The sequence below is a fragment of the Labrus mixtus genome, chromosome 19, assembly GCF_963584025.1.
Source record: "Labrus mixtus chromosome 19, fLabMix1.1, whole genome shotgun sequence".
In the NCBI taxonomy this organism is placed as follows: domain Eukaryota; kingdom Metazoa; phylum Chordata; class Actinopteri; order Labriformes; family Labridae; genus Labrus; species Labrus mixtus.
The window spans coordinates 9,558,139-9,583,037 of NC_083630.1; the positions used below are offsets into that span (position 1 = coordinate 9,558,139).

Here is a 24,899-nt window from a genome sequence, read left to right on the forward strand (position 1 = left end):
TAGTAAACTACATTCAACTACATCCTCTGATGAGCATGAAAGTCCTCAGGAAATGTTTTAATTTGTCTTGTATTATTTTCTCCTCACACATGCAAAACCCTCTCTGCACAATCCTGTCCTTGTCACGTACAGCAAATCAATATCTCTTCTCCTTTTCCTATTGCAAGTTCAAGCGGTGATATTTACGCCCCTGTACCATCTCGTCTTCTATACGAATGTCATGGAGGAGTAGCGGTGGGACCAAGTCGTCCCACCTCTGTGAACCTTGGAGGAAGAGACAGAGGCATTACAGGGGGGAGACGGAGCAAGATGGGATTACTTTAAGACAGTGGAACCAGGGGGGGGAGTACAGTACTGTGTGTGTTTTATTTCTGCATGCATGTGTAAGTTTTATTTACACTTTGTGCTCCTACAACTCTGTAATGCAATGTGAAATCACAGACTTGGTTACCAATAAATATAATAATAATTAAAGAGGACATATTATCCCCCTTTTCCACCTTTTCAAACAGTCCCCCTGTGGTCTCAATGAAACATCTGTGCTGTGCTTTGGTCAAAATATAACATGAATCAAGCACCAGAGGAGGTTTGTGACCCTGTATAAACCAGCTCTCTCAGAACGCTCCGTTTTGGTGTGTGTGTCTCTTTAAATGCAATGAGCCCCCCCCCCCCCCCCCCCCCCCTGAGTTTTCCCAGTAGACAAAAGTTTTGTTCTAGGCTGGGGGTGGAGTCCATGGGTGGAGATACCAGGGGAGGGGAGGGTATTTTTCCACCAGAATCCCACTGTGATGTCACAAGAATAGCAAATTTGAAACAGAGCATTTTTCTCTGTGTTGTAAGACTTATGCAGACCATAAACAAAGGACTGGATGGGTCTATTTCACATTTTGTGGGTCAGTAGACTCTCAGGTTACCCAAATATATGTTCTAATACACTGTCAAAGTGGATTTTTCATAATATGTCCCCTTTAATGCTTCTTACATTTAATGTATCCCACTTACGAGCTAGCACCGGCTACATCAGGGGTGCCCAACCTTTTTTGAACCAAAATCTACCTTTAAAGTTGCCAGAAAAAAAAACATATTTTTGTTTCTGACTTTTTTCAGAATTCTGAGATTAAGTCAGAATCCTAAAACAAAAATATGTTTTTCAGTGGCCCTAATCCTCTTGGTCCCACCGCTACTCCTCCATGACATTCGTATAGAAGACGAGATGGTACAGGGGCGTAAATATCACCGCTTGAACTTGCAATAGGAAAAGGAGAAGAGATATTGATTTGCTGTACGTGACAAGGACAGGATTGTGCAGAGAGGGTTTTGCATGTGTGAGGAGAAAATAACACATTTTCTTCCTACATTTCCATTTTAGGTTTGTATTTATTTCAAATGTGTTTTCCCCTCTAAATTAATTCTAATTTAGTTTTTGCAACAAACAACCCTAATCTGCTCAATTTATCCACGCGTGCACGGACACATACACAACGACTACGCCTCGCGTTTTGAAAAGTTCCTCTCGATATAACATTATTTATAGGAGTCCAGCACAGCATCAGCAATCATTTAATAACCAGGTTTCTCTGTCTGCATGAAAACGCCATATCAAGATTATCAAGAATATGATCAAAACCAGGATGAGGCTCATAATCAGGATACTCAAGTCCTAACACAAAAAACGAGCATTAAAGGACGTTGATTTTTGATTGTACATCATATTCAGCGATACTCAAGGATTGTTCATATTTTTCACAACAACTTGTTTTTACAATTCATCAATGAACATTTTCTGACTGTAACAAAAGCAAGATATCCAAACTGCTGCCCGCTGATGCCTTCAGTTTTCTTTTTCTGTTGTTGGACTCTGTGTGTCATGCCTCGATTCACCAGCCATCTTCAAAATCAAAACCGCACAAACATTTTTCATCCGCCTTGCGCGATGCAACCTGCATCTTGTGGGGTCACTGGGTTGTTGTTGGTGTTGTTTGTGTAGTAGATGAAATGTCCAAATAATGATTTATGACATTTTGTTTCCCCAGCTGCTGAAATGAAGTTGGTGATGTACAAAAACATCTCAGGTATCCAAACATCCGCTGTAAATGTCACTCTTTGGTGACAGCACTGCAGAATTGACGGATCCACCTTGCCTTAAACTAAATTTTTCAGCTGAGAATGACCCATACGTTTAAAAAAAAAAAACACACACACAACAGCAACAGCTATATGAGGACGATAGCAGCCAGGGAGAGACAACAGGGATAGAGCCGAGTCATTTGGCTGTATTCATTTTCTCCCATGTTTCTAAAGCCTGTGAAACTCAATGAATTTAAAAACAACATAAATGAATTTTATTATTTCCTATCAATTACACACAGCTTGCAAGCACATCTCCATCGCCTGTCTTTATTATTGTAAATGTCACAACTTCATTATAATGAATGAACTGCAGAAACAAAAACAGGATATATCTCAGTGTAATTTCTGCTGAATAGATGAAGTAAACAAAATGATATATTAACTTGCAAACAGTGGATAGTATAAAGTAATTCAAGAATGATGAAGTATGATTCATCTGTAAAGTGATGTGTTGTTAGGATTAAAAAAACACATTCAGAGGTTAAGATTATATTCAGATCTTGGGGTGGCTGTGGATCAGTGTTAGAGTTGGTCGTCTATCAATCGGAAGGTTGGGGGTTTGATCCCCAGCTAGAGCAACATGTGCAATGAGTCCTTGGGAAAGACTTTAACCTCAAATTTCTAAACAATAAGGAAACTATTAATAAAAAATAAAGCATTATATACAAAAGAACATTTCACAGTATAATTAATGCACAAAGTATTTCTCTGTAGAAGTATTTTCTCTGTCAAATCAGAAAAGTGTACTAAAAGCAACAATATGTAACTTAAAATATTACTTTCAAAGTAGATCTTATAGTACTAAAGCTTTCAACTGGGAGAATGGCTTCTTTCCTATTTCTACAAAAAGCTTTTGGCACTTTGTAACTTTGGCTAGTCTGACACAAAGCCGAAGTGTGACGTTTTTAAAGGAGCAATATGTAAGATATGTACTGAATTAAATCATAATAAATTACCTTACTATATTATTTGACCTTAAGGAAACATGCTATGTTGAAATGCTGGCTTCTCTGACAACAATGCAGCAGCCAATATGTCCTCCTCCATTTTAAAGGCTGGAGTGCCTAAAATGCTTGAGTAAATGTGCTTACACACATTCCTCCAATTCACATTTTGAACTTCATATCCAAATTAACCTCCTTAGAGAGATAGTGAGTCAACTACATTATTGCAATCAAAACTGAGAGATGGCTGGATTACATTGAGCATCCAAGATTAAGTTGCATTACTCATGACTCTTCTGGGAGCAAATAGTCCACAAGTGTTCAATTTCCTGCTCGGCACAGTGTGTTCTAGCAGAGAAGTGGATATTTCATTTGTTGTTTTTGTCAGAGCTGGCATCAGAGTCTATTGTAGGCTCTGGTTTGAGTCTAAAATAAAGCAGGGGAGTGGTCCGACTGGCAGAGCTCCATCCACACCACCAGATATCAGGGTGGAGTCCCAGAGTGATCCCCGGACAGGGCACAGTCCATTCCCTTTATTTTAACACTGCACTGCTGCCAAAACTCTGTGTGTGTGTGTGTGTGTGTGTGTGTGTGTGTGTGTGTGTGTGTGTGTGTGTGTGTGTGTGTGTGTGTGTGTGTGTGTGTGTGTGTGTGTGTGTGTGTGTGTGTGTGTGTGCGTGTTTATTTCTGTGAGTTTGCAGAGATGAAAACAACAAACGGTATATTAATGCACAGAGTAATGCATCCATCAATCTACAAAGACTTTTTTTTCTGTCATAAATTCAGAGGAATAATGGCCTCATGGTGCAGACAGCAGAAGTTGAAATATATGAACTGAATCTTGAAGATGAAGGGACAAACTTTTTATGAGGCTTTTTCCGAACACTTTTAATGAGAATATTAGGATGAACAGATTGTGTCAATATATTAAAGTTGACCCCTCATGCTTTTTCATTACAATTTAGTTAATACCATTTACGAACTAGGCAGGACCCAGGAAGCTTTCATCATATAACCGACTTTATTGCATTCTTATTCCACATCGTTTTTTTCTGATACAAATAATAAACAGACAGGAAATGTCGGGAGGAGAGAGTGGGGGATGACATGCAGCAAAGGGCGGAGGTCGGATTCAAACCTAAAGCCACTGTGATGAGGACTATCCGTACATGGGGCACGAGACAAACCCACTAGGCCATATGATGCTCCGTTTTCTATGGTTACGTTAATGTCATTACCAGAGGGTCCTTTTTTTATTTCAAAATAAAAGCATGGTTGAATTCAAACAATCTAGGTACTCCATAAAAATTCTAAATTAAAGCCTAACATTTTTTATTTTTAAATGCAGTATAATGAAATCTCAAACCTGCAAGTAAAATGTGAATAATCGTGATTAACTATTAAAATTTAGTGATTAATCGCAAACAAAAGATGTTAATCGTTTGACAGCCCTAAGTCAAAATCAAATTTTCAAAATATGTTGATAACAAATGAAAATCTGCTCCATCAACAAAATATGATCCTGTTCAAAAGAAAAAAAACATAACAGATAAGCTGCAGTCTATTTTGATTCCAATAAACCAGGTGATAACACTTTTATTTTCATTACTAATGACCTTGGAACCAATTGGAACAAAGTTAATACCTGCAGAGGACAGAACCCAAATGTTAATTTAAAACAAAGTAGTTAATCAAATGGCCAATGTTTCATTTTTGTTAAATATATCAAAAGTAAATAAACACCATAAAAACTCTAAGTGAGGAGAGAGCATGCAACTGTTCATCTCTTCCTTTCTGTCCAACCGTGTTTTAGAGTATCATACTTTTAGAAATCCACATCAAATCCTTTCCCTTTGATTTCAAACTTTCTCCAGCTCTCATCATCCCTCAGTCATGCCAATGTATATATTAATTTTTCATTTTAAATGTCTGCGTTTCCAGCCTGAGTAATGTAATGAATCAAATATGCTCTATGTGCGAAAGACTGATGGTGCCAGCTCCAGGCCTGGTGCTGTGCAGGAACAGATCTAAAGGTGCTTAAAATACACAGGGGAAAGAAGAGGTAGTTGATTGAATGTGCAGTGACATCTCATCAAAGCTGATCTCTTGAGGAGTCGGTTTTCTCGGTCAGGCAGAGGTCAGCTGCATATGCACCGAAAGAAAGTGGTAGAGGAGTTAGCCAACGGATAAAGGCGACAGAAGAAGGGGTCAGTTTGTTCACAAGGTCAATAATATAAGCAGTTTACAAAGACAATGGCATCAGAAGGTAAAAAGCCCATGGAGGTTTACATCTAACTTATTCATGTAAGCATGCTAAGACTTGCTCAGTTCAACTACACACAAATAGCATTCCAGAGTTCCAACAATTCATCCTCCAGGGACCATGAATTTATGTACCACAATACAGAGAAATCAACCCAACAGTCATTGAGACATTGATCTCTAAGCCTCAAAAGAAAAATTGTCCAATTTCTTCAGTCAATAAGATGTATCCTCTGGTTACTCTGAATGTCTACAGTTAAGTTTGTGTCAGCTTGTCAAGCAGATGTTGAGAAATTTCACTGAACAGATGAAGCTCTGACTTGCCAGTGGTGGAGAAAAAGCTAAGGCAAAATCATACTTATTCTGAAAATCATGAATTTTATCTGCCAAATTTCTATAAAATCCATACAAATATATTTTCAAATACCGGTGGACTAGTGATTAGTTTGCAGGCACCATGTACAGAGGCTAAAGTCCTGGGTCCAGACAGCCCGGGTTCAAATCAGAGCTGTTGCTTCTTTTTAGCATGTCATTCCCCACTCTCTCTGTCCCCAGTGTCTCACTCTATCCACTGTCCTGTCTCTCTAATAAAGGCATAGAAAGCCAGAAAATAATACTCATATTCCAGTCTGGACCAAATTTGCAAACTCACACACTAAAAAGTGTTGCCATCCACAAAACCCTAAAACAATTTTAACTTCAATTTGTCAGAGCTCATTTGTTTGGCCGTTTGCCTGTGTTGATAGGACAGCTGGAGACAGGAAACGTAGGGAGAGAAATAAAGGCAAACATGCAAGGGTGGAAGCATGGGGTCGAACCTGCGGGACATGCATCTGTAGCCTCTCCGAGACTCTGCTGTACCAACTGACCTAAACCGGCGCCCCTCATTGACAACCACCCTGAATCTATCCCTCTGCTAGATTAGGTTCATGAATTATCGATAATTTTTTGGATCAAAACTATGCCAATCCGCATACTGGAGGTTTGACATAGATCAAAACCAAAACTGGGTAACATATTTCTAAATCCAATTTTCTTTCGAACCAAACTTTAATTTTCCGAATTAATCAATTCAATGCTTATTTTCAAGTAGATTACTTTTTTGTGGATTTGGCTTTAGGGTATCACGAGTTCTACACTTCATTGCAGTCTGCCAAGTTATTTCATTGGCAGGGACCAATGTTACAAATAGTCACATAAATGACCAACATTCAGCAGCTATTGTGCGTATATTATTCACTATCATTCTACTTAACGTCTTTACTCTACATCCTCCTTGACACACCAGCACCATTAGTGCTAAGAGGCCATTTAAATGAAAAACTATTTGCCTAACAACAGGTTGAGTCTATCGATGTTTCTTGTGCAAAATTCACAACGGTAGACATTTTTCAATACCTTTTCTATATGGGACTGTTTGGGTTTTTATGCACAAGAACATTGCGTGTGTGTCTGTGTGTGTGTGTGTGTGTGTGTGAATGCATTCTGGGTGTGATTTACTATTCACTGCTAAACTGTTGTTGACTCACACTCTTGCAGGTTGAAGGTTAGGTCTCAGGAAGGGGAGTCGAGGTTTCAGACTAATGGAACAGCACTTAAGATGGCAGCAGATATTCTCCTGTATGAGAGTGCCAGCGGGAACATATTATAATGACTAATGAAACAGAGCTTCTGTCATCTGTGCTCGCTCTCTCCTGTCCTTCCTGATGATAGAGAGACATCTGACCTTCCCACTCCAGACATCACCAGAGGGGATGAAAATGTGTATGCTTAAGGTAGATGGTATATTTACATCCCCTCCTTAAACCACATTTGTTAATTTTATTCTCCAAAATTAACTTTTTTATCTCTGCCCTTCAATTATTTTCCCTTCACCTCTTTCTTTGCAACATCACTCTGTGCTCAGGTGACCTTTACACTATTTACTGGTTGCTTGTAGTTTTTGTTGTTAAAAGTTTGAGCTTTTCCTGAATACGTCAGTTAAATGCCACACTTGTAAATGCAGATCAGGTCGGTAAAAGCACTCACACTTGAACTACATTTCATTACTACTGAGAGCAGGTGGTGCCTTTTGTGTGTGTGCTTGTGTGTGAATGGATTGCTGTTTAGGGGATGAGTGCCCAAGGTTCCTCCAATTCAGTAACATCTGTTTGTGTCAATACAATTTTTTAGTATTTTGAATAAGGTCCTATGGATTTTGTCTCTCTGTAACACATTATTTACCCATCTATATGTTGCTCCAAGCATTTGACCTGCAGTCTTATTCTTATCCTCCATTCTCCAATAAATATGCATAAGCAGCATGTGTGTGTGTGTGTGTGTGTGTGTGTGTGTGTGTGTGTGTGTGTGTGTGTGTGTGTGTGTGTGTGTGTGTGCACGACCATGCAGGGCTCAGTTGGACATCAAATAATAGGCCATCATCAATCTCTGTCACACTCTCCAGGGAGTAAATTGGATGTGTGTGCGTGCATGCATGCGTGCGTGCACATATACGTGTGTGTGTGTGTGTGTGTGTGTGTGTGTCTACACCCAAAAGAGGAGGAGGAGTGGGGGCCAGGTCAAGTGCGTGTATGTATGTGTGTAAGCGTGGCTACTGAAGCAATGGAGTAAACGTGGCCAGGACAAAGGGAGGGTTATAGGCTTTAGAACAATGTGTGAGAGATGTTTGTGTGTGTGTTTGTGTGCTTGTGTGTGTGTGTGTGTGTGTGTGAGTGTGTGTGTGTGTAAGGTGCTGATATTGTGAAAGGCATCTGTCTTTGTGTGTTTGTGTGTGTGCTTGTGTTTCTGTGTGAAAGACTGACATATGGACAATGCACACGGGTCTAGCCACAGCATGTCATTAAGGATATCTTATCTGGGAGGGTGGAAGCAGCAGTAAGACTGCTATCTCTGATTGTTTGAGGTTATTATTACTATGTTCCCTCAGTCTGAGCCACTGTGACATGTTCTTTCTGTCTGGAAAAAAATCACATGAGTGTCACCTTCCTCTCTGTCATCCTCTGCCACAAAAGTGTTTGTCTCCCTACAAAGACGTTCTTTTCTGTAGGGGTTTCTATTTATGGTAAGTCTGTGTAGAGAGGATTTATACATAACCCAGACGTTTAGCGTCTGACTAAATAAGGTTTTCAGAAAACATAGCAGAATATCTCTTTTTCAAATAAATAGGAAAGTAAAAATGTCAAGGCATTTGAAAAGATAGAAGTTAGGAATTAGTTAGGAGTTTTCTTTTTATACTATAGGCTACCAGATTCAGTAATTTATAAAAAAAAAAAAAATTGTATTAAAGAAGTAATATGAGTTTAAACTGATAGATAAATATTCTGTCGCTGTAGTGAATAGCAACAGTGTTTGTTTACAGCAGTGGTAGAGTATCTCCAGTGGGTTGTGACGTGGCAGGTTTCTCCGCCAATCAGCATCGCCTATCACACGAGGAAGCACTCAAGGGGCGGGTCTTGAGACTCTATTAGCCAATTAGCATCTACCTTTCTCAGCGCTTGGAGAAGTTAGCAGTCTGCTGCCAGTCTGGTCCGTAGCCACGATGGATGCAACACCATGCCTTCTGCTCGTCCTCCTGTTCTGGACAAGGATACAAGAAAATAACGGTAAGTGCCCTTAAACGGACAACGCGGACTAGTATTTCGTGTTTCTCGCTCGTCCTGACAAGTTAAACTCCTGCGTCCCACCAGTTCCGCTGGAAAAGCTCTTTGTTCAAGAAGCCTGAAGAAGCAGAGTGTGTCTAACTAAGATGGCGCAGGGTCGGTGGCCAGCCTGCTGCTGCCTGTCGGAGGAATGTTTATTGTCTGGGAAAAAAAGGAGCAGGCAGCAAAAAGTCACATTGGACTTAAAAGGGCCGAGGGCTATAGCTCAGAACCAAAGCTGGCCTCTCTTCGGCTGGGTTTTGGTCTTTGGAATATGCTTTGCCAACAAAGAGCAGTGGAGTCCGTCCGGAGGAACAGTCCTCAGTTTCGCAAATACAAAGTTGGCAGCATCACCGAGTGGATGTTTGCTTTTTGTCAAGCACTGGTTGTTCATTTACTACTTTGTGGTTAAAGCATTCGCCCCCTTGGAGTTTGGTAGGGGGGTAAAGTGGTTGTTGCACTTCAAAAGTTTATTTTGTGTCATGGCTGAGTGGTTCTGTGTTTTTACAGGTAACCGTTATCTCTGGTGTGCACCTCATGTCACTTGATGAGATAGTTTATGACAGTGACGTCTAGCTCGGACATGTATTGGATATAAGTTTTTTGATGTTATCAGAGATAGTATATGACAGTGACGTCTTGCTCGGACATGTATTGGATATAAGTTTTTGTACACTTCCTAGAGATAACAGCGAATTTCTGACTTTTTCAACCCGAGTGTTTGTTGTGAAGTGTTATAACTTTTCATCCCCATGCTGTCTCACCTCCTTAAATAATTAGTTAACTCAATGCTTAAACTTTACATTTGTTGTTAAACTGTCTGTCAGATTACCAAAGCTACGACGTTAGCCTACTAGCTCTTAGCTGCTTCCGATAGCAGTGTTGAAACTACAAAAGAGTTTCGACATGTTTCCTTTATCGTCGAAACGACGCTTTGCTGTCTGGGAATTTACATATTTTATGATAGTATGTGATACAATTATCTTTTTATGAGTAAAGAGGATCAACCATGAGCGAGTTTGTCCCGTAGCTTGCTGTCAAAAGATGCACTTCATCCTCCCAGTTTCACAGAGCACCGCGCCTACATACGCCAAACTACATTCAAAATGTAACACTTTTACGCTGTTTGATTTTCAATTCCACATTTGTTGACGACTTTTATTCTCAATTGGTTGGCCGACTTCTAAGCAGCACCTATTTTCAGTAAAGCTCTGTTTTTGTAAATCAACCTTGTAGTGATAGTTTGGGTTCAGGGTCTGTAACTGCAGTGGAGGAAGACTGGTTTAGCGTTTTTCATTCATGCCGGATTAACGGAGGTCTTTTGGAAAACCCAGTCTTGTTAAAAGGGGATGTTTATGGTTACTGATATGCAGAATGGCTTCACATTTGTGAATTGTATTCGGCATTAATCGCTCCTCATTAGAGAAAGGCACTGACACACCGCGACTGCTACGATGCATGCTCTCCTTATGCCGAGATTTTTTTTTTTTTAATTAAAAATATGTAACGGAAGTGTCTTCTTTGTTTCTGTAGTCAGCACATTTAAAAAAAAATACAGATACAAACAGCCGATAGTGTTTTTTCCCCTGTTGACTCGCATACTCAACGCGTTTCCTTTGTGTGACATTCCTTTGTGTAGAGAGAGAGAGTGGGAGAGGGAGCCTGATTATGAGTGGAGGAGCATGCTCTTCAAACAGCATACATAAAGATCTCAGCAGAACCCAGTCATGCCAAAAGCTCATCTGTGTCCTCATATACCCCCGTTGCTCCCTCACATGCAGGCTGGTTATTAAATTGATATGTTGTCTCAAGGACACACAAGAAGGGTGGGAATCCCGCTTTCTTTGTCCAGCAATAGGATTGTCATGGCCGGAGCTGCATCATTAACATCAGAAAAGAAGCCTATATTTGAAATGCAGATAACCTGATACACAGATTAAAATAAGGAATCAATGCTCATGCGCACATCAGATGGAATAATACGCTTCTGCATTAGATATTAGATATATTCTGAAAGGACGGATATTTCTAACCCGAGAACACCTTCATTTACACCTTAACATGTCACGTTGCTCTGCCGTGTTCACGACCACACCCCTGCAGCTCACACACACTTGCTTCTCGCTTTATTCACATTCAGCATTGCACTGCTCACTCCGTGCACATCCCAGTGCTGGGAGCGGGCTAAAGTAGGTGGTGTCACTATTACTCTCCTCATCCCTCCAGCCTCAGTCATCCTCCTGCCTAACAGGATCCATCCTCATGCTCTGTCACTCATTTCTCCCTTTCTCCCCTCAGCCCTCCCACCTTCCAGTTTCATTTGTCTGCTCCCAGTCTTTCCTCCCCTAGCCCCTTCTAGGCATTGCAAGTGAACTGGCCACATTTAGCCAGAGTGTCTCGTATAAAGGATGAGTGTTGTGTCAGCACTTTTGAGTCCAATGCAAGCCACTGTCAAGGGAGACTGAATCAATTCTGATTGTCCCTGACAGTACAGGATGTTATCTCAGCTCTTACTACGCCAAGGATGCTACTATGCTTGCTATGGAATAAAATTTAACCATCCCAATTTTTTAAATAAAGATTTAATTTGAAATTGCTTCAATATCACTAAAGTTGGACATGCACTGTATGATTACAGGCTGGGAATGAGAAAATCCGATACCGATATATACCATCTGATATCTTTCTTAGATCTATCTTTGACACATGTATTATGTTGATCCCTCAAGTGCAGTTATAAAGCACTTTTGTAAAATATATATAAGAAACACAAGATGGTCACTCGACTGGAAAGTAACTGTGCATGTTCGTGCATCACTGCCTGGCACTCTGGAGAGTGATAATGCTAGTTGTAATCTATATAGCACACTCTGCTGGTGACAGAGAACTGCTAGTGTAATACAACAACACTCAAATTAAATGCAATTTGACTTGTTAATAAATCTAGTAATATCGGTGCACATCTGCAATAAAAATTAGCAGACACTGACAGTCACTTGGTATGCTTAGGTGGCCAATATTATCGGCCAGCCGATTAATCGGTCGGGCTCTACTAAAACTAGTGCACACACTCGCACAGTGAGAGCACAGCCACGAGCCGGTTACCTGGCTCCCGACTTTTCAAACTGACAAAATACGGACAAAACCACCGTGGCAATGGCAGGCATGCCTGTTTAATCTGTCTTCTGCCTCCAATCATGGCAGAAACATAGGCAGGAAATATCTGTGGACCTTCAGCTGAAAGGGTATAGTTGTTTTGATTTATCTGCTACTAAGCTTGTGTTTAGTAGCGGTGATGCTGAATAGCTACTTTAAATACTTGGTTATTCATGATATTGGCACCTCTTTTCAGTCTTATATTAAATGAAGTGGTTTGGGTGTGGGTGGTGATGTTGGTGGGACCAAACACAAGCAACATTAAAAGATCACACTGGGCTCAGGGAAATCTCACAATTTTCTGCATTTCCAGAGTGAAATAACTCTAAAATTAATCTGCATTTTAATCAAAATTAAATTTCACATTACTTGAAGCTCCAGCAGAAGTGTAAGCATGCTATATAATGCTAAGTCAAATAAGCAATTTTTACAGATTGCAGATTAATATATTTTTACAATTTTTATCTACCGCCAAAGCAGGTTCAAATTTCCATTCCAGCATCATCATTGCCACTTTTTGAAACTCTACTATTTGTAACTGGTCCAGTAAAATCCACTCGAGGGTTCAGGGTTGTAATCATACAATGACATTGTAACAGCTAAAGTGCTCTTCGGCTGGATTGTAGTTAAAAAAAGAGCACTTCTTGAGAAAAATAGACACAAATCAGGAAGTAATATTTCACAGAAAGGCAATAGTCATGGGACTTTTCATCAAGGCCACAGTGGGAGCCCAGCTTCCTCTTTTCTGTAGGGTTCACCAGAAACATTGTGGTGTTTTTTTTATCTAGATACTAAAGCTGTAACAAATTCCACAGAGGCTGTTGGAAATCGATATTTGTCTCTTACTTTCATCTGCACTGTATTTTTGCCCCCCTCCCCAGCTGCTGTGGACCAGTTGTGTGTTTCCACGAAATGCTTGTGAAGCGTTGTTTTTCTAGGTGCTCTGTGCGGCCGCTGTCAGTACAAGCAGTAGAGGAATGCCAGGCATGCGGGTGACCCTGGACGCCGTTGTCCTGGCCCAAGGAACCACGACTAATTTGAGAGGTTGTAGCCATGCCAGTGACCATCGGATTCAAAGGCACCAATGCGTTAATGACCGGCCCCCCACTTTGCTCTTCTTCATGGGGAGGCCAGGGAAACTACTCTGCTCTACTGCGGATTCTACGTCTGTGAGAGGAGAAAATCATGCTTATTCACCTAAGATAGGACAGGGATTGGAGTAAGACCCAATTTTAGTATGTAATAATTGTAGACAAGTTTCTCCTGATAAGATTTGTCATATTTATTTACAAATATCAGAGAAGTGAGACGGTCCTGCTGGGCTTATGGGTGCTATTGACATACAATGTCCATTTCCTTCAAGTCTTACACAAATAATGATAGAGATTCCTGCACACATAAGTAATGCTTTAAAGCTTTTTTCACATGGACAATGTAGGGTGCGATGATTTCTGCAATGCTGTGAACACAGACAGAATCACAGAATTTGACAATGAAAATGCAATAAACTGTGGTTCGGATTTTTAAGTGTCTTAAGTTTTCACATATGCACCCCTGAAAATTTCTAGATGTGTGCTAAGCCGTTGAAAGCATTAGAGCGTAGGCGTCTTTGGACATCAAGGGGCATGTATTGTCTCTGTCATATGCCAATGCCATCACTAATTACTGTGGCTGCTAAGGAGACAAACAATGAGTTGTGAAACCATCATCTTTAGAAAACTTCCATTAATGGCTGTCACCTGAGGTCCTTCTGTATGAAACAGAGATGATATTTGCTTGGTACTGAAAGAGTACAAGGTTGTAACCCTTGGGTGGCTGTTTCTAACTAGAATCTCTTTGAATTGACCCCATTTGCATTATTTTTAAGGTACCCATCACAATCAACTTTAAGGTGCCTTAAGAAGGAGTTTCAAGGTATAGTAGAGGAACAGCCCCCTAAGAAAGGCTTTAGTTTAAAGCACAACCATATTGTTTCCATAACTTTAACGTGTAATTTATGAAATGGCTTGTTGTATAAAATATGTTACGGCAAAGTTACCTTTTTTTGGCACTTTTTTGCATCGTACCCAAAACCATAAATAGTTAAAAAAATAGGGCTTCTCCAAGGGACAGCTCATGTATCTCTGAAAATCAAGCGGGATTCACATTTTGACTGGATGTCATATTTAGCGTTTTCCAGCACCGTGCACTGGGCTTCTGATTGTGAAATGTTCTTCTGTTAAAGAAGTTTGTCATGTTCTGACAAACCCCAATTAAACCCCAATTAACCATCTGGTTTCTTCAACTTTCACTCAGAAGCAAAATCAGACTGTCAGTTTGAAAGAAATAATGATTTGACATTTATCGTTATAATCATCGATATCAACATTTTTTTTAGCGTGATAACATTTTTAGTCCCATTGCCCAGGCAACTGCTACACTTGATACTTGCTGTGCCAGTGATTTCAATCAGACAGCCATTATTAGTCACTTTAATGAGGTCAAGCAATAAAAACACAAGTATCAGGCTAATTGGCTCAGAAATGGTAGAAGTTCACATACTTGCAACCCCCTCCCCACAACAACACATTTGAGGCTTTGTCCTGCCGCTTTTTATTGGCTTGGATAACAGTTTTATATGCAAGTATAATTTGTATGCATCTAAACAGTCAATTTCTCAAAAAAAAAAAACAACTGTCTGCCATATTGACTGAATGCAACAAATCAAGTCTGATAAACTGTTTGGCTTCTTTCAGAATTATCTTTTTTTTCCCTAGACTTTGCTTTGTGTCAGAAAAAGAGAGCTGCCTGTGTCTTAAACATGAAGCCTCCGCCCAAACCATCTCTATGAAGCCTAAGCTCACATTTTACCCAACCTGACGCTTACGTCTTCACAAAAAAAACAGCCGCTTTCACTGCATGACATCATGTAGTTATATGTGATGCCTTACTGCGCCAATGTTTGTGAAATTTTTGTATTTTTCAAAAGGCCACTCTAATGAGGAGGCCACTTTGAAGGCAGAGAAGGAGCCAGTGTGTGTATTCCTGTAAGGGCCACGATTTACATCATGTGCTTTCTCTGGCAATGTTGAACTGAGTGACTTGGCATATTTGCGATTGGTGCATTTGTGTGCACTCAAGCAGAGCTCAGCAATTAGATGGAACCGGGGACCCTTTGTTTAATGACCAATAACAATATTTTTGTTGCAGTGCTGAACCACGGAATACTGTTTGCCTACCAGTTTACTATTTTCTGATAATTGTAGGCTTTCTGCAGTAAGAACGTTATAAGAGGTAAGTTAATAAAAACCCTAAACCCTGTCACCTGAATTTGTCTTACGGTTTTACTGCAGAGCCATCGATCTTCCTCTTCAATTCAATTTAAATGTAATTCCTTATTGTTTTTAACATGGGGTGAGCTGATGTGTGAACACAGAATATTCAGGAGAATTCACCGGGAGGGAATGGTGACGTTTACTGTCCTGCCACTGGAACTTGACCATAGAATGTATGGATGTGACCGGTTCGATCTCCATGTTTTCTGTTCACCTTAGTATGTTCTTCTCCTCTCTCTTGTTGATATTGTAAACATGACAAACTACAGTTGGCATTGATTCAAAGGCAAAACAAATCTCAGCGGATTCTGTTGCTTTATTCATCACTTCTGCATTGTTCTTTTTCATTCATGCGTTGCCTCCTGAGACCCTACCCCTCCTCTCCTACAGGGATAGTACTGTAAGGTGCAAGGGGGCAGTCCTCCTGAAATATTCTTGAAATTTTCAGGATTGTAAATGTGAAAACAAAATAATGTACGGACAGAGAAAGGCTCAATGTGATAGAAGCTGTGGAAAGAGCTTAGTGATTTAACCTCTTTTCCACAATAATTAAATTCATGTCCAAATAAGGCTTGAATAGAAACTAATGCGTGTAAATAGGTTGACTTCCTAATCGAAACAGTGGACTATTTATTGGTGGACAGACGCATACTCACAGTTTTGATGTGAGTGCCTGTTTACATCAGCCACGAGGTAGATAACTCTCTGAATGGTTATCAATCAGTTTAGTTTGTTTTTTTTAATTCAGAGGAAATCAATACTCCATAACCTTTCAGATGACATGTTGACACTTTGTATTTTTGGCATAGAAAATCATCAATACACTGACAATACAAAGTTTGTCATGGTTTAGAATTCATAGTGAATGTCAACTTTTTAACAGCAGAAGTGCAACATATTTCTGGTCAGTCTGCCTTTGTAGGTCTCGAGGTCTTTTATGTTTGGTTTTGCATGTCACGGCTGAACTGAAAACTGAGTTCAGCCTTTGTGTGTTGCTGGAGGTCTGACCATCATGTCAAGGTGCTGATTTGTCTTTTTAAGTCTTTCGCCTAACATCCAGTAAGATTTCTGACATCTGGGATAGTGTAAACTTGCAGCTGATTTTTTTTCCACCATATGAATGAGAGAAACAAAATGGTGTTGCTTGGGGCAAACAGATCTTATCTTGCAAAATCTCTGCCAGGCAGGATTCGAAAACAGGAATGTCTTGAGTTGAAGGCAGAGAGAAAATCATTAAGTCAATGAAGCCTATAGGAGCAGATGGAGGGAGTGATCCAGGAACATTGAATAACTTTTTAAATATAAAGTTAATGGGCAAAATTATCTGCCGTTTTAATAGCAGATGGTCATATTTTGTTTAAAGATGTTGTTGGGCCTTTTTTGCCCCTTTTTTGAGATGTGACAGGAAATGTTGGGGGTGACATGTTACAAATGTTAAGGGTCAGCCTCAACATAAAACATTTAAGAGTTAAACTAAGACGTAAAAACACGAGTCGAAGGGAATCATGCTCAACATGCGTATTTGAAAAATTAGCTGCTTGTGTGGGCAACCAAATCCATCACATTTTCTACCGTTTTGCCTGTTTTAATTGCACCATATCCAAAAACACTCGTGTTACTTTTTGTCATCAGCTGTTGAGATATCTTGCAATGCCATAATTTTCCTCCAGTTTAAACTTTACAGCCCTAGCTTATGGCTGTTTTCTTTAAGACTCACAGTCATGCATTCTTGCACCTCAGGCTTCTCAATAATTGTCTTATTTCTTAGTGCACTTACTTCATGCTTTGGGATTTTTGTGTCACACTACACGCAAAGTAGGGGGAAAGAATGATGTGGAGAAAAATAGAATTGACAAAAAACCATTAGAAAATAGTTTTGGGAAGAAAACCGGTATAAGGCAGCGTAATAGTTTGTAACAATATCCAGGCAAGCCGTGGACTTCAGAGCCAAGTAGACAGTCAGCCAGTTGAGTCTGAACCGTGAGTCAGCTGCTTCAAACCGCCCTCCCCTCTCTGGCCTCCATTAACTTCCACCCCCACCTTTTCCACTGTCCCTGCTCAACACAGGAGGGTTCTCTCTGGAAATGTTGGTGTGTGTATCTGCCCGCTTCGGAAGTGATGGAGTAATTTATCTCAGACCGCCCTGCAGTTGGGACCATTCGGCTTAGACCATATTGTGTAAATTCAGAGAGGCATGCCAGTTTGTTTTATAAAGGTAATTTGAGATTTGTGAGGAGTCTTGCAAGTATTTATGGGCTGGGTGTTTAGAATCTGAACACCAACATTGGAATAACTATTGCTTAAAACTGAAGAACATTAGGATAAAATATTGTCATCCTTTGCCCTGTCTCAGAAGCACAGATTGAAATATGTTTGTGGCCTCTAGCCGTAACACCACTGAAATAGAATAAGTTATTGAGTTTAAGCATAACCGTAACAGTTCTCTAAAGTGAAACTTAATTTTAACGTTGCACCTGCAGCTCTGCATACATTTCCCCCACATCGTAGTGTTCTAATACCATGTCTTCATTTGTATCTACTTCGAGGAAGAGCATAGCAATATATAAAGATTCAACATCTACATGTGTCGTATCTGGAAATTTCACAATAGAGCACATGCCATGTGTGGTTAGGCAAATTAAGTCAGACATGTTAGTTATCAACTGCTTACATTGAAACAAAAACATTTTTTGAAATGTTTTCATTCTCAACAAATATAATCTACAAGAAAGTACTATGCAGCTCTTCAAGCAGTTTATGCAGACACTGCTTCTGTCACAGATGATATCAGCTGGATCTAAGAGCAATGCATAAGTAATCCCAAGAGGTCTTTTGAAAGAAAAACACCTTAAAGACACAATACTTGAAGCTACCAGCTTTACATCTTCACTGCTTGTGGCTAAAAAGCAACGTTGTCACATGGCTTATTTATCTATACATGCAACATCAAAGGATGCACATGTTTTTCAGCACCACAATGAGTTGGAGTATCCTTTCTGCTGGAGTGGACATTGAAGCAGAGCCTTATTTTAACAACCGAGACAGCCTTGCCCTGACTGACAGGCAGGCTTATTTGAGTGAAGTACATCTGTGATAGGAAACTTTTCCTTGAAATATATCTAATATAAAGAGACTGTTTGTGTGTGTGTGTGTGATAGGATGAACACTGTGTCTGGGATGAAGCAGCTGCCTGGGTGCAGGCTGTCTAACCTTTTAGATCAAGCTACTGCATATTTATAAGAGCAGTGGCTCAGACAGATGTACTGCCTTGTCCCCTCCCATTTTTTTTCTGTATGTCCCTCTATACCTTCCTCTTTGTTTTGTAGGAACAAAAAAAGCTGCCTCAGCTTTATTCATGTCATGTGATGGAGTAAGCAGGTTTCCGTGTGCGCAGTGTTTTATGAGGTCAAGTTGCAGGCAATGTTGCTGTCTGTGTGGGTTAAAAATCTTTATTTTCAACACAGTTAGCACAGCTATGACCAGTTTTGCTACAATCAATTTCTCCATATTTCTGTATAAAATGTATGCATCATTTGTTACTAATTTGATTAGGAACACGGACAACCGTGGGCACAGTTATATCCAGTGCCCCCCTGCTCAAAGGAGAGGATTTTATTGAGAGGGTGGCATGTTGCTCTATTTTCTCCTCGGCCTCTTTAGGCTACCTGCACTCTTCAAGCTTTGGTTTCAAGTCTAAAGCTGGCCACTGACTTTCCAGTACACTGTGTTGTATTTTTTTTTTGGTTTATACCAAGTGGCAGAGCTGTGGCTCCTTCTTCGACCTGCAAGAACAAACAATTCAGGCGTGCAGATAGCAGCATTTCTGGTCTGCTGTGTTTGCAAGGGGGAGGTTCATCCGGGTCTCGGGCAGTGGGCCCCTTCATCCAACACACAAGTAACAGGGAGCACATCTGGTATGGACAAAGAGCAGGCCATAATGGAGCTTGGAGGTTGAAGGGGGGAGTAGGGTGGATGGGGCGGGAGGGGCCATGACCTATGGAAATGACTTTGGGAGCTGAACGGTCCCACAGAATGAGGGTGAATCAACACACACACACTCGCACAGACTATCTAAGGAACAGAGTGGGGGCAGGGCAACATGTGGACGCTAACATTTTTTTGCCTCCATTGTGACGATAACAAAGTAATGTTAAACGTAAATGCAGTTTGGCCACAGACTGCAGAAGTTGCCCATACCAAAGGATGGATTATACTATTTTTCTTCTGAGGGGAAAGTTGTTACACCTGAAGGATAAGTGAATGAAATAGTTAAATAAATACAAAGTATCTATAGGAAATGATTTCTTTCAAGAATACAAAACATTTGGTACACATATCCTCCTTTTGAAATAGCTGTATTCAGAACACTTACAGCATAGCTCTTTTTACACATGCACTCCTGAAAATGTCAGGGCATTGTGTCCCTGATATCTTCCCAAGTTCCTTACTCACATATGTCCCTCACAGCGTGAAGTGAGAATACGATAATAAAGTAATACCTTCCATATGATGAGGGACTTGTGTGGTCATATCTGTGGGTATCTTTGAAAAATGTATGTGTACAAATAAGGAAAATAATTAAAGGTGAACCGATAGATGGCCAGGTGACCGGAAGCTGCCGGTTTTCAGTCCCCACATTAAAATATTGTATTAATAATCCCCTAATATTATTTAGTCACGGAAGAACACTTTGATGATACAACTTCAGTGGATGAGCACGTTATTGAAGAGTTTGAACTGATCGGAGGAGTATCTCTTTGCATGAAATATTATGGATTAATATTGATTAATAACGGATATAAACATGATACACTCTTTGCAACCACAAATACTGTTCACTGAGGTAGTGCAAAACAGAGGCAGACAGATCTAAGTGATAATTTCTTCAGGAGTCAGGGAGAATTGAGAGTGAAGCAGGGAAATTCACTGTTTCTATCACTTAATTTATTAATGAGTTACATTTAAAACCTCGGACTAAAGAGTGTTAATGATGGCTGCTTGAATCTTTCTATGTGGAAATTTATTACAGAAAATGCAATTCATGTATTATTCGAAAAGATAATTCCTTTTTTTGTTATACTTTACATACAAGGAGACACTTCAACCATAAGTGATTGCATACAAATAAAGGAGAATACAGAAAACAAAGGGTTTGAGTGAAAATTAGAGATTTTTGTAAAAACAGTTACCTTACCTAACAGTCAGTTTTCATCCCTGAAAATGTCCAAAAATCATTTGTTTTTGTTGCCAATTATAATGCTTTAAAGAAAGAAAATTGGTATCAGCAAAAATCGTCCTCAGCAGCTCAGACCAGATCAAAATTGGAGATCGGAATCGGCCGAAGACAGCTCTACTTCTGCACTACAATATTCAAATATGATTGCATTAGAAAATAAGGGAAACGATTGCTGTCATGGCAAGATGCAGGGTCAGACCTGTATTATTTGAGTAGTACTGCTGCTGGTTCACAGATTAAAAAGGAGAATGCCTGTCATATTTCTAACATAACTACTGTCTTGTTGAGATTTCTCATACAGTTAAAGTCTCTGTTGGAACACTGTGTATGGAAAGATGTAGAAGACATGCTTTTACCTTTTATTGGAGAATTTTCTCAATAAAAATAATGAAAGGAATAATAGACTAAAATACTGTAAACAAACAGTGAATCTATCAGCCACCATTCAAGAAAACCTCCAAAGTGCAATAATACGAGGTGAAATAAAAAAAAAAACTAACAATAGGACTTTAAGAGTATTGCCATAGAGGAGAGCCAATCCCTTTACTGGGATTGTGGTTACCATGGTGACAAAAGTAATTAATTCAGCACACGGTTTGGGTGAGGAGAGAGGTGTGATGTGTTGATGTGACTGCACACTTGCCAAGGTGTTGCTTGTAGAGTAGATAATGGCGTGCCCGAGGTGAGGTGGATTGCTCTTGGAAAGGGGAAAAAATGAGTACTACACTCTCGCCCCGTTATTTAAAGACACAGTGTTTGCCATTGGGACCTTCATCCAAGATACTCCATTGAAGGATTGATATAGGATATAGTCCATCACTGAATCAAGAAAGAGGAACAAGCTGTTTTTGTGAGAAATGGTTTGGATCTGAATATCCATTTCTAGGTTGTTTTTACAGAAACCTCTTCCCAATGTAAAATACACGAATGACGTAAAACCATCTAAATCTGGTCTTCTTCTGCGGCTTTTCACTAATGTGTGGGACTGATTGTGCAGATGAATAAATTATCATTAAATTGTTGTCATTTGCTCAAACAAAAATTAACATCAATACAGATAAATGACACCAGCTGTTGCTCAGTAATATTGATGTTTAAGATGAGTGATCACAGGCCAAGGTTACAGATGACATAACTGTTTTTTGTCCTTCCAGCCAGTTGGACCCATTTTCAGCATTTTCATGAACATTAATGCATCGATGCAGGGACAGGATGTAATCGATGCTGATGAGGGTTAGAAAAAATCATCTGCCAACCGCTAAGTGCTGTTGTTTTGCGCAGCATTGAGTGAGTTTATTTTACATATCGGACATGGTGGTGTGTAAACAAAAGTAATGTCGGCTAACAGAGGGATTTGTGACAGAAACAACGTTAATTGAGTCCCGGTCCTGTGCTTGCTGATTTTATGAGCAGAGTCAGCTGGTCCTGCACATTCAGGGCGCGGTCACACTGGCCATCTGCACGATTGCCCCCCCCCCCCCCGCTGCGCCATTCCCACATCGGAGAACAACACGGAGAACATGACAGCTACTTTGTGGCTTATATTGAGCCCCCGTTAGTCAGACACAGCCATGAAACTCTGGATTTCTCCATAATGAAGGCTGTCAACGTTGTGTACCCACGTGCTTGTGCTCGTGCATGAAGTGTACCGCGCCAAAGCACACCTGTCCGAAGTGTGCCAAAGCCAAGGAAGTGTACCGTGCCTGAGCACGGCACGGAGTGGTCACACTGGCCAAACGAACTGGACTTTAGGGTTGAAGCGTGCTCGGGCACGGTACGGATGGCCAGTGTGACCCCGCCCTCAGACCACAGTGCTCCGCTGCAGGCTGAAACGGCTTGACTCTGTGTCTCTTTAGCCGACCGCAGCACAGATTAGCATCTTCATTAAAGCCAAAAGTGTGTTTAAACTGATGCCTCGCTGTCTTAAGTCCAGGATAAATAAAAGAAGGGGGCTGTGGTGGTGACTTGTGATAAAGTGAGCAGCTGTAAACATAGTAGACTCCCGATAGTATCACCGCTAAGTGCACTTCCGCTAAAGCTGCGTTCGTTCGATGATAAACACTTTCTATTTCCAACAAGTTTTTCACAATAAAAGTCCCCGGCCTATCTGTATTTGTAGTGCTTTTAATGTGAAACATTCATATCAGGAAATGGGGCCTTTAGAGCAGTTGCAACTTAAGACAACTCGTCTGAAATAAAAATTACAGAAACAAAACTAACACTGAACAAAGCTCACAGCTAAAGGCTACAACGTCCTGAGAAGGGAACACACAGTGACTTAAAAACATCTTTCGCTTGTCTAATAAACTGAAAACACAAAAACGTAAACTTATTACCTATACTGGACCTCTCTGATGTATTTATTTTAGCTTACAATGTAAAGATATTGATTATGACATTGATGTCTAAAGCACTTAAATAATATAAAGTATAAATTATACAAAAGGAGTTCATATTTTGACTGTTTGTCTCTGTTTATGAAAAAGTAGCCATTTGCAGTAATATAGAAAATTGAGGATGAATGGTGATGCATTGTGATATTGAATTGAATCGTTGACTGGATAATCGAATTGTGAGACCAGTGAAGATTCACAGCTCTATTAAAATGATTCCTTGAATAATATTCCTTGATGCTTGTCAGCTATATCTCCACCTATGTTTAATTTATAATTGAAGAGACATTTTTGTAACGTTTTGATCATTATTCTGCCCTGTTATGTAATTTGGACATCAACCTGTATTATTTTGTCCTCTGTGGCTAAGACTTAATAGGAAGCAGTGTTATTTAAAGGAGACGTGTTCATCAGACGGTTTTGTCAAGTTCAGGGTCGTCCTGGTTGCTGTGATTTAAACTGCGCGACAGTTCAGGCGGGACTGTTGTTTAATGCAGGATCGCCGTTTGAAATAACAACACCACTCCCACAGATCCCAGCAAGTAACTCACTGAATATTTTGATTCTCATTCAAAGTGCCTCATGTCAGACCTGGACTCTTTATTTATGGAGCTTGAGTAAAAAGGACTTTGTTCATGACACGGATTGACACAGACGCTTTATCTACCTCTAGGGAGGAGAACATTTCTCTGCTTACTTAAAAAGTGCTTTTTGTTCCATCGAAATCATATTAATCCAATCTCTAGTTATTCCTCCTTTTGTATACTCCTAAGATTTGAGACTGGTTATGCTGTTAGTAGTTGACCCCTACAGTTTTACTCTCTCTCTCCCCCTGACTGAGTGCATACATAGAATAATGAATACATGCCCTCAAAGTCAAGGTCTGTTTTGGGGCTGGGTTTGTTGTGGCTGGTTCTATGTGGGCCAAATGGGTGAATCAAGAATGCATGTGATCCCATGAGGAAAGGATGTTGGCCTATTTGCCAGACACTTGAGGACTAATACCAAGATGAAAACATTTCCACATCTGGTCTGGTCATAACTTTTCCTAACATTATGGGGAAATAGAACATGCAAATAAGACTTACAGGGAAGTAGACATGACTCAAAAGATGCACACCAGTAATTTACAGGACAGGACTTTGAAGACATATTAAAGAAGTGGCAAGAGCAGAGGACAAATCTCTAGTATTGATCAATTTTCAAAACTCTGGATCCTTGTGTTTCTCCTTAGACCATGCTCATCTTTCAAAGTCTCCAAGGGAGTGCTGCTATGATTATTCCATTAATCAATAAGTAAATAAAAAGCCAACCAATTGATAATCAACTAACCTTTTTTAACATTCAAATATGGCAACAAAAAAAACTGTCAAGAGCCTCTGAAATAATTGAGGGTTGTGCTTTTGCCGGTTATGAAAGTCGATATTTTTGCGATGTTACGAAATGTTCACAATACAGTGGTCTATGTTAATATCTTTGCACCAAGAATAGACCTAACAATAATTGTTAGAGAGCTGAGATGGCTCAGAGTCAGAGCCGGTCGTCAGAGGCACTGATTAACAGGCTGCCACCTTGCATGGAAGCCTCGATCTTCTTTGGATGAATGTGTGTAAAAGAGTGTAAATTGCTTTGAGTGGTTGGAGAGAGAAAAAAGAAGCTTTGTACGCGTAGTCGTTTTAGGTAACAGGGACTAGCTTTGGTGTTTTATTCCGATTGAATTTAATAAAAGAAGGGAAACCGGTTCCATTTATTATCAAGGGAGATGGACAATCAGTCACACGTTCACTAAAATGAATTCTGTTCTTCCAATGGAGTGGCACAAAACT

General features: G+C 40.0%; 1 protein-coding gene across 1 annotated transcript in view; it reads left to right on the forward strand.

The window, feature by feature from the left end:
- Window positions 1–8,871: 8,871 nt before the first annotated feature.
- The window catches only part of tgfbr1b (transforming growth factor, beta receptor 1 b), a 66,226-nt gene continuing 50,198 nt past the window's right edge, over window positions 8,872–24,899 (forward strand). The window contains exon 1 of the mRNA XM_061064946.1: window positions 8,872–8,938. Within this exon, the coding sequence (XP_060920929.1) occupies window positions 8,875–8,938 (64 nt within the window). The 5' untranslated portion in view covers window positions 8,872–8,874. The remainder of the gene's footprint in view (window positions 8,939–24,899) is intronic.